Source organism: Strongylocentrotus purpuratus, unplaced genomic scaffold, assembly GCF_000002235.5.
Source record: "Strongylocentrotus purpuratus isolate Spur 01 unplaced genomic scaffold, Spur_5.0 spur5_scaffold_16, whole genome shotgun sequence".
Taxonomy (NCBI): Eukaryota; Metazoa; Echinodermata; class Echinoidea; order Camarodonta; family Strongylocentrotidae; genus Strongylocentrotus; species Strongylocentrotus purpuratus.
Genome location: NW_022145601.1, coordinates 8,292,654 through 8,302,662, shown reverse-complemented (window position 1 = coordinate 8,302,662; position 10,009 = coordinate 8,292,654). Strand labels below are relative to the sequence as shown.

The window sequence follows — 10,009 nt, the reverse complement described above, 5'->3', positions numbered from 1 at the left end:
ATTTCTAAACTACTTTGGACGGCGCAGAAGGACGTTAAGTCACAATGTGATGTGCATACTACAAATGAAATCGGAATGTTATAATTATAATTAAAGATGAACGCAGAAATCTTTTCTTTAGTATTAAAGTCACGAGGTTTTATTATTTTTCTGTGGGTACATGCAGTAAAGAATGGGTTCTTTGACATTTTTGATTAAGATTCATAGTTCATTTTGCATGTCACAATGATGATTATGTGTCAACGGTGAATATACAGTCACAACAAGACACTGATTAATATACTTTGTATTACATTACCACAATGGCAATAAAACGATCAGTTTGGAGTCGGAGAGGCAATGTGACTGGGTTATATTATGTCAGATTAAAATGACAGCTTAATTCACAATTTATTATCTTAATCTAGCGCAAATGAATGGGTTTGTGCAGTATAAGCATTGAAATTATATAGTCCAAGCATAAAGTGGTCGATAGACGGTTCTTCAGAATCAAAGGCTACAGATCGACAACCAAACATACTAAATAAATGGCTTTATCTGACCTTTAAATGTGCAATTGCAGTACATACATATTCCACTAACCCCGGAAGAGCTATAACTGTCCAATATTTGCTCATCACCTATGAATAATTACAGAAACAAGCACCATATTGCGGGGGATGATTATAATTATGTTTCACGTCATTTTAGCCTAGATATCCACTTGACACATTACTTTGTTCCTTGCTACAATAATCAAACAGGCTGACTGCCACTGACATCAAATTTATTCAGATCACATTGCTCATTTATCGTTTCCACTTAATATCATCTTGATGAATCGTGTTAATATTGATGGTGCTGTGGATGCACATAAATTACGTTATGCGTTAATCCAAGCGCTGAAGCCCGTTGCACTCGCGGCATCATTAAAAAGTAAAGACTCGTTCAGATCATTATGACGCGGCAATACCGCGGCGTTTTTTTTTTAAACGACGAAGTAAAGTGTCAAACGCCTCTCGATGTTTTTCTGTATCTTCTAGCACAGCGCTCAGTAAATATGCGTAAGTCCTTTGTTTTACACGTTAATTAAAAAAAAAGACGCAGCAGCTTTTTTGAGGCGGTTTATTTTGTGGCGTCAAGCGAGAGTGACATCGTGTGATCAATGCAGATGGAACAGTGTAAACATTGCGTTGATCTTTCTGGAGCAAATTGTCCTCATAAGTCCCAATTAGCGTCGGTAATGACGCATTCTGACTGACCAAATTTATTTTTCAGTAAATAGTCTAGGAGCCTGTCCCGAAATAGTCACCCTTCTCTACCCATAACATTTAACCCCTTAGACCATTACAGTCATCGATAAAGAGATTGTCAGCCTGCCCGTAGCCGTTGTGTTAAGCCCCTAGATCCCCGAAACCAAAACAGACCCCAAAGTCGGATCGTTTTCAATTCATCTACGCCACGCGACAATGTCTTTGCTACAACAACGAGGAAGCATGCAAACGAGTAAGCCCAAAAACTCGTCAATTTCTTTGCTTACTGACAAGGCTCTTATATTTAGGATTATGAACGCGTTCGCAACTATTAAGGCAACCATATGCAAGAAACCCAGTTAGAGCTACTGCTACCTCGGCTACTTCTGACAGGCCCTCAGTCGGGTTTGTAGTTTGTAGGTTCTCACGCTAAAATTGATTAATGTTTTGCAATAAATGTAAAGTTACTTCGGTTATCTTGGACAGGCAGTTGTTGTTCCTGTTGCATCCAAATGGCCACTTGTTGACTTGCGATTGTATTCACCTGCAACTATTAAGGCAACCATATGCGATGAACCAAGTTAGAGCTACTGCTATTCCGGCTACTTCTGACAGGCCATCAGTCAAGTTTGTAGTTTTTAGGTTCTCACATGGTTATGATTACAACATGCACGGTAAATTAACGTTTTGCAAAAATGTTAAGTTACTTCCAAAACAAATTGTGCCCCTTTGATGTGAAACTGGATAGATCACACGCTAAAATGGCGTCGGAGGGGTTACGACGAACTTCGAAAGTTTATTACGTTATTCACAATTGACGCAATATATTTTGAAAGGCCTTTCGAAAAGCCCGATCTCTAAAGCCGTAGATGATAGGATTAACAACCAAACTTATTGTATGCAATACCAGGAAGGAATTGTTGTATACCATGAGATAAAAAGGTGATTGGTACGTTATAAGCTGTAATATGAGAAACAGGGGATACGGAAACCAGAAGATAATGAAGACTGCCACGACAAGGGAGATAGTCTTAAATGCTTTCAATCTGTCATCTTGTACTGGGAGTTGCTGCTGTTGGAACTGGATGATCACTCTTTGACTCGCAATCTTTCTCGCTTGTTTGACTGCGATGTGAAGAATCAAAGCATTGATGGCAAGCAGCGCAACCATTAAAATCACGATCACACAAAATATCAACCAGGTGAAGGTAACGGTCGTCGTCCCAGTTAAAGGAGCCCCACAGTCCGTTTCTTTCTGGTCTTGACTTGTATGTGATCCATGCGCTAAGCTAACAGATCGGGCGGTGTTCATCAAAATACTAAGAAGCCAAAGACATCCCAGGACGATGGCAATGCGTCTATACGTCACCAGGCTGGCATAACGTAACGGCTTCGTAACAGCTATGAATCGATCTGAAGTCAACACCACAATGTGAAAAAACGAAACACCAGATAGTGCACTGAAGGGTAGAGTATAGTAAAGAGTATTTTCTTCAGCTAAGCACAATGCATAGAATTTAAAGACTGATGCATACACATATAGTGGAATCCCAACAAGGGCGTCAAGGAGATTAGAGATAGCAAGGCTCACAATAATGGCATTTGTTGGTGTTCGGAGGCTGTACTGTCTGTAAACTGCTAACACTAACAGGGCGTTGCCGACGATGACGCAAGGTAGAAAAGGAGTAATACATACCATGACAACTATTTTGCCAGCAAATTGATGATCTGCAAAAAGAGCTGGTTCCGTACTTTCATTCATTTTGATGATACTATTTAAAATGCCACTAAAAAGACTAGTTGAGATACAAATCGTGAAACTGCGATGAATCTGAATCTCTCACGAAATAGGACTGGCCAAGCTATTTAAGACAAAAGTATTTACTGGGTTATATCTGCACATGAACAAGATCGAAATCTGTTAATGGCAGTTTAAAGAACTGAATGTAAGTGCAAGGTTGTTTGTTTTCTGGTAAGTCCAATGATCGAGCCGATGGCAGAACCAAAATGGAACATCTCCGGACAGCGTATCGTGCAATTCCCGCCATACACCGCGTAATGTGAGTGACTGTATACTGACAAAGTGTTCAATTAAGAGTCACCACGATTATTAGCTCGTGTCAGGTTGTCAGATATAATCTCTGCCTGGCTATCCAACGGTGGGCTGTTCCCTTAAATGGAATAAATTATGTGCGTCGTATGAAAGACCTACGCTTTTTATAACTCACGAACTTGCTCTCAGTATATTTATACATAGAAATCCAGTAAACAAAAACAAGTAATGAAACTAGAACGAGCAATGGCAAAAGTAATTAAAGAAGCGCAATATCTCAGTGGTAGGGCAGTGGTCTAGTAACCGATAAGTCCCGGGTTCAAGACTATTTAAAGTTAATAATAAACTACAGTGCCCTTTTTGTAAGGCATTATTCCTCACTCCAAATCAGCCGGAGAGGAATTAAAGATGTCGGTCCAGAGGAGTTTTTTTTTTTCTAACTCGGTTTTTAATGTTTTACCTGGTTATCTGTGAAGTGCCTTCATGCAGAACAATCTTCAGCATGTTTAGAAACACTGACGACAGCACTGACGTGGTCAAGAGAAACTGGATGTATAACTAAAATTATTTCGTTCTACAAAATAATTGGCGGAGACTCAGTAACTACAAAGTATACTCCATATTAACATAAATATCTCCTTCTCACGCACACACACGCACACACACACAACCACGCGCACACACTCCACCTTATGAGGTAATGTCTCTATGGTTTCAGCGATCGACATGTAGTTGAAGCACTAAAAATCAACTTTTCACTATGAATCTATGTAATGTTTTTGATAAGTATTCTTTATTCTTTGATCGATTTCCCTTCTAATTTCACTCATAATAATATGCTTTTTGTGTGTGCGATATTGTACTCCCTCTAGTTAAATTAGTTGTACTAGAACCCACCCCCCTTCCACAAAAAAATAAAAAATAAAATAAATAAATAAATAAATAAATAAATAAATAAAAATAAAAAATAAATAAAAAATAAATAAATATATTAATTAATTAAAAAATTAATTAATTAATTAATTAATTAATAAAATTTTAAAAAATAAAAATAATAATAATAATAATAATAATAACTAGACTTTAATTCGTCACTTAGACGAATTAGGTGATACGTATGATAATGGTTTACATAACGAATAATGCATTACACGATATATTATTTTGCTTCTCCCATTATGATCTATTCATATGTCAAGATTAAATTGTGTCTCCTTGATCATCATGGATCTAGGGAAGATAGATTGAAACAATATATGACCTTTAACCCTGTGCAGTAACCAGTTACACATTTGACTCTAATTTACATCATGAAGAACACCTTTTGACGATTTTATCTTATTCAAAGAAATGAAAATGTAATTGATAAATGATTAGCATCATTATGATAATGATGATCGTGATGATCATGATCATGATCATGAGCGCGATCATGACATCTTATTGAAAAAATGAGGGTTGATTTAGATAGCATATAGTCTCAGCTACAACATACTCAAAAATCAACAAAATCCAAGCCGAAATAACGGCGATATTGCTCGCAAAAGACAGGAATGTAGACTCCAGATTTGAGAAAAAGTCATTTCCCATAGGGATTACACGCAAAAAGTAATGGATTAAGTGAAAATAGGGTAATAATAAAGTAAAAAGGGTTATTTATGACATTATTTGCGAATCTACGTGTTTAAATAATCAAAGGAGATGGTACAGTGAAGGTCAAAATGAAAAAAAAAGTGAAAAAAAAGTGTTGGAGACACCCGGACTCGAACCAGGGATCTCGAGGTTGGAAGTAAAGTGCGTTACCGATATACCAAAACATCTCCCATAGCGATTACACGTAAACAGGAAATGGAATTCAGAAATCCTACTTTGCAAGTGAAATATGAGCATGATCCCGGCATCTAATCGAAAAATAAAGGACACATTTGTGATAGCTCATTGTCTCAGCTACAACATATCCAAAGCTCAGCGAAAACGAAACTAAAACAACGGAGATTTTGCTCGCGAAAGACAGGAGTGTAGAATCCAGTTTTGAGAAAAAGTAATGTCCCATAGAGAATACACGCAAAATGCGAAAAATTGACATGCCTCCTTAAATCGCAAAAATACACCATGATACTTTTGTCAAAAATAAAAATTGTGAATATTACATTTGTAGAAAATTGTCTCAGCTAGAACATATCAAAATTAAAAAGAAAATTGATCCACATTTACAGAGATACAATCAATTTTCCAAAAATATGCTGACGTCATAATATGCAAATTAAAATGTTGAGTTTGGAGGCCATTATGATGACGTCATGAGTTAATTGAGGATAAAATGAGACATGAAATTATATCTCCGACTCATAATCTATTCAAATATGACAAAATATTAGGAGTTTCTATCTATTCTAAAGAGTTACAATGAATTTTATATAGGCATGTTTTTGCCCATGTATTGTGGATAAAGATAACGCAAATCCGCGCGTGCTGTCAACTTTGACGGACGCTCATTGCGTTAATAAAAGGTGAACAAATTATCAAAATGCTTGGAAAAATGTACCGAATATGATGACAGAAAAAAATCGGCGATTCTATGTTGCAAAATGCCAGTACGCGCGAAAACGCGCGCGCATGCGCGTGTGCGTAATTTTTTTATCAAATGCTTTATATAGCCTGAAACATATGCAAAAAAAATTTGGGATGATTTAGAGTATTTTTAATTTTTGCGCGCGCGTAAATGCACGGACGAGCGCGCACGCGCGCATTTACGCACGTTTATTGACCTTAACTTGACCGGACGGATATTGATCTTAATCATGATAAATATGAATGAAAAATTACTATTCGTTATAAAGATATGATCATTAGTTGATTTTCACAAAATGGCGCCTGGATGACGTCACGATAATTTTGACTCTCTAAAAAGTCATGCAGTTCTAAGTTAGACTAAGATCTATCATCATAGCAAGTTTCATGATAATGGCTTTATTCAGTCTTGAGATATCCTGCGAACAAATTCGAGGAAGAATAATAATAAATAAATAAATAAATAAATAAATAATAAAAATCTTGACGAAATCAAAAGGTGATACGTCTACGTACGTATCACCTAATAAATAAGTAAATAATAATAATAATTGTATACTACATTCCTTTAAAAAAGGGGGGCACGAGGCAATTGTGCCACCCCACCCCCTTCCTCGATTTCCAATTCTTTCATGAGGATAGAGTTACAAGTATTATTAACACCTTCATAATTAACAGGCTGTCGCTCAAAAATGGTAATTACAATAAGGCCTTTGGATCTATAATATCTAGGTGAAATTCGATATTGCTGGCATCAAATTTTTTTCAAATGAGGAAAGTGGAAAAGACTGTGAGAAATTGAGACTATAGGACGGATATGGAGTGACATCTAATGAAATTCTAGGATTGATTTCTAATAACTGGAATGGATTGACTGACACTGCTTTTGTTACGGTTTTTACATATTAAAAAAACCTTCTATCGCAAGGTCTCGATAAAAACATGTATGAAAGACACGAGAAAGTCAAAGTATTGTGTAGTCTCATATATTAATGCGCAATTTTGTTACTGTAAGGAACTACATGATCTAAACTTCGGCTTTTCAAAATAAAAATGATTGAACTGTGATATATGACGCAGGTATAATTACTTTTGAAATGCGCCCACTTAGCATGCTGGCAAGCGATCAAGGATCAACTTTCTGGTACAAATTTACAAAGGGAAGGAGAGGGAGCATGGATCATTTCGTGTTGTAGCACGAACGAATTGAATGCTGTCAATGCCCTCGCTCCATCATCAAACCATTTCCGACAGGTTCAGTATCATTAATTTTGGGAATCAGACAAAATATGTGAAAGACGCGTGAAGGACAGATCCTACTTTATTCAGGAGAAGTTGTGTTTTCGCATTTCATGATATTGACTACGGTAACCTTGTCAGGACTGATCCAGGATTTCCAAAAGAAGGGGAAGAGTTCTGAAAATGTTGACTTAATTTATTTTTGTTTGTCTGGAATATGATTTCAGGAACTGCTTCAGCTCTTTAAGTCGAAGGGTAGGGTATATTGAGCAAAAGAAAGATATATATCAGAGGTATCTATATAGTTTTAGCAACCCGCACTCCAGAATGGGACACGCCCCTTACGCATCCGTGTCTGTATTTTCTCGCGGACATGTACGTCATCAGATGATAGCTTGAATGGTCACACGGATGTAAGATTGATACTTATCCAGTGAACCAGATACACAGACCCAGCATAGCTCAAGATTTATTTATTTATGCGTACCAAACAGACTGCCCATGTCGGTGCCTACGAGAACTATCTCTTAAGACACTGGTGTGTGTCGAGTCTGGCGTTTGATTCGCGACGGACAGCGGAAAAGTTTTATGGGCATTTCGACCGGCTTACATCCGAAAGCGAGGCGCTAAATAACAAATATAATACATCGTATCCTCATTCGAGAAAGATAGAAGGAGCTAAAGTAGATTGTTTTACCGAGAAAGAATAAGGTAAGAATGATGAATTCCACCTATTCCGAAAACCTGCACGACAGTGGGTTTTTCTTTGCGCTAATGTTGACAATTATGGCTGTGCTGGCGCCGTTCATCATTATTGGGAATTTGTTCGTCATCTTTGCCGTTTACAAAAACTACAATCTACGAACGCCGACGAACTTTATCCTAACAAGTCTAGCAGTAAATGATATGGTGTCAAGTGTGGCACTCGCTCTTGCCTGCTACCCAGCCGTATTTTCGCAGGTACCCTAACATGGCGGACGTGCTATGGTTACCAATTTTCACTTTGTGTTCGAGTTCACTGCTCCACATTGTTGCGCTTACCGTAGACAGGTATATTGCAGTAACAAAACCGCTTAAATATCCTACATTGGTTACTCCGAAACGCGTTGGTTACGCGATAGCATCCATTTGGATACTTAGCCTGATCTTTCTCGTACTACGCGGTTACATTGACCTAAACGAAGTTCAAAATGCCAACCGCGGTAGAGAGCCGCACAGCCTCGGGTTCGTAATATTCAGCTTGGTCGTCGTCTCACTTTTGGTCCTTACACTGTTGGTGATTGTCGTCTCTAACCTCCGCATAATGCAGATCGCCGTCAGGCAGGCAAGAGCCATAGCGAATCAAACAATCAACGATCAAAATAACTGCGTCGCACCGGCAGCGGTGGAGCGGAGGCTCAAAGCGGTCAAGACTACCGGCATCATAGTCGGTGTTCTTGTGTTTTTTTGGTCTCCATATATCGTGTTCTTTACTCTTCATTTAACACTGTTAGCGGACAAAGCATCAATGGTCTATCTAAATCTTTGTTTCCTGGTAGCACTAGCTATTTCTGCCGCACTCAATCCTTTCATATATCATCATAGAGATAGGGAGTTCCGCAATACCTTCCTCGAAATATTTCGAGCTGCGTCAAACAAATTCAAGTGCTAAGATGTGTTTCCTTCATATATCATCGCAGAGACAGAGAGTTTCGTAACAGTTTCATCGAAATATTTCAAGCTACATGTACGTCAAACAAGTTCAAGTGCTAAGATGTATTGCTTTCATATATCATCGTTGAGACAGAGAGTTTCGTAACAGTTTCCTCGAAATATTTCGAGCTGCGTCAAACAAGTTCAAGTGCTAAGATGTGTTCCCTTCATAAATCATCGCAGAGACAGAGAGTTTCGTGACGGTTCCCCGAAATATTTCGAGCTGCATCCATTAAGTTCAAGAGCTAAGATTTATTCCCTTCATATATCATCGTAGAGACAGAGATTTTCGTTCAAGAGCTAAGATTCAATCCCTTTTGTCATCACATAGACAGAGTTTCGCAGCGCTCAACTCGAAGTATTTCGAGCTGCGTCTAACAGGATCAAGCGCCAAGATCTCGTGTAGGCTCAATCTGTAAGAACTACTGCTATAATAACTACATTTTAAATATCTTAAAAGAGGCAGATTCACACTGATTTAATTTTTTTTCCCTTCTAATTGCTCATTGTATATTTTTAGAACCATGTATTTACCGGTTTGACATTGATGTAATTTTGAAATATGTTGATGTTATGAACTAAGCTTATTGGTGTTATCGAATGGTCGTGGAGCTGCGACGTTTTTTAACCATATATCGCAGAGTACGTACTAAACCTGTAGGGACATTACTGTTCTTATACGAAGATACTCACAGTGTATTATTGCAATATATACTATAGTCTTACCGCGGTCAACCTATATGTTAATATGCACCATCGCAAAGATTTTCAAAAATCAGGCTTAAGCAATTCCAATAGCTTGTTCGCCACCTATTGAAATATTTGAACGTGATTCATATTCCTAAGGCAATTTGAAATTGTCCTTAATTGACTGTTAAAGCGTTGCACACTACATGTTCCTCCTGCTATCCTGATTTCGTAGAAAGGGTGGTTATATTAGATGTGGCGATCTAAACAGCTACTATCCTCCTGATTTAGGTTCTAAACAATGATAAGAATATTAACAACCGGAAGTTTAGTGCATTTAACTCTTGTCATAATAAAAGCAGAATCGGTTTCAAATCGTAGACAATCGCAGTATTGGTCTGACGTCATTACGATTATGAGCCGATTTAGGTTTTCTCCATCCAAGGAAGTATAAAATCCCTTGAAAATGACATTTAATTAATCATATGACTTTCCAGATCCTCGGTCATTAAGATTTTAAATGTTTGAGTGCTTA

At 37.7% G+C, this 10,009-nt stretch overlaps 2 protein-coding genes across 2 annotated transcripts; one reads left to right on the top strand and one right to left on the bottom strand.

The window, feature by feature from the left end:
- Window positions 1–1,949: 1,949 nt before the first annotated feature.
- LOC115924769 (adenosine receptor A2b-like) lies at window positions 1,950–3,398 on the bottom strand. Its single transcript, XM_030987588.1, has one exon. It carries the CDS (start codon window positions 2,992–2,994, stop codon window positions 2,041–2,043), a length of 954 nt encoding a protein of 317 aa, XP_030843448.1. The 5' UTR covers window positions 2,995–3,398; the 3' UTR covers window positions 1,950–2,040.
- Window positions 3,399–7,881: 4,483 nt separating this feature from the next.
- Window positions 7,882–9,206, top strand: LOC115924831 (histamine H2 receptor-like). Its single transcript, XM_030987705.1, has 3 exons — window positions 7,882–7,984; window positions 8,142–8,535; window positions 9,119–9,206. The coding sequence occupies exons 1-3, from the start codon at window positions 7,882–7,884 to the stop codon at window positions 9,204–9,206; spliced, it is 585 nt and encodes a 194-aa protein (XP_030843565.1).
- Window positions 9,207–10,009: the final 803 nt, after the last annotated feature.

Bases quoted from the DNA above. Each gene is read 5' to 3' on its own strand.
- LOC115924831 (XM_030987705.1), top strand. From the start codon at position 7,882: ATGGCTGTGCTGGCGCCGTTCATCATTATTGGGAATTTGTTCGTCATC. The intron at 7,985-8,141 runs GTCTAGCAGTAA...CGCTTACCGTAG, and splicing joins GACGAACTTTATCCTAACAA to ACAGGTATATTGCAGTAACA. The intron at 8,536-9,118 runs GTTTTTTTGGTC...GTCATCACATAG, and splicing joins ATCATAGTCGGTGTTCTTGT to ACAGAGTTTCGCAGCGCTCA.
- LOC115924769 (XM_030987588.1), bottom strand. From the start codon at position 2,994: ATGAATGAAAGTACGGAACCAGCTCTTTTTGCAGATCATCAATTTGCT.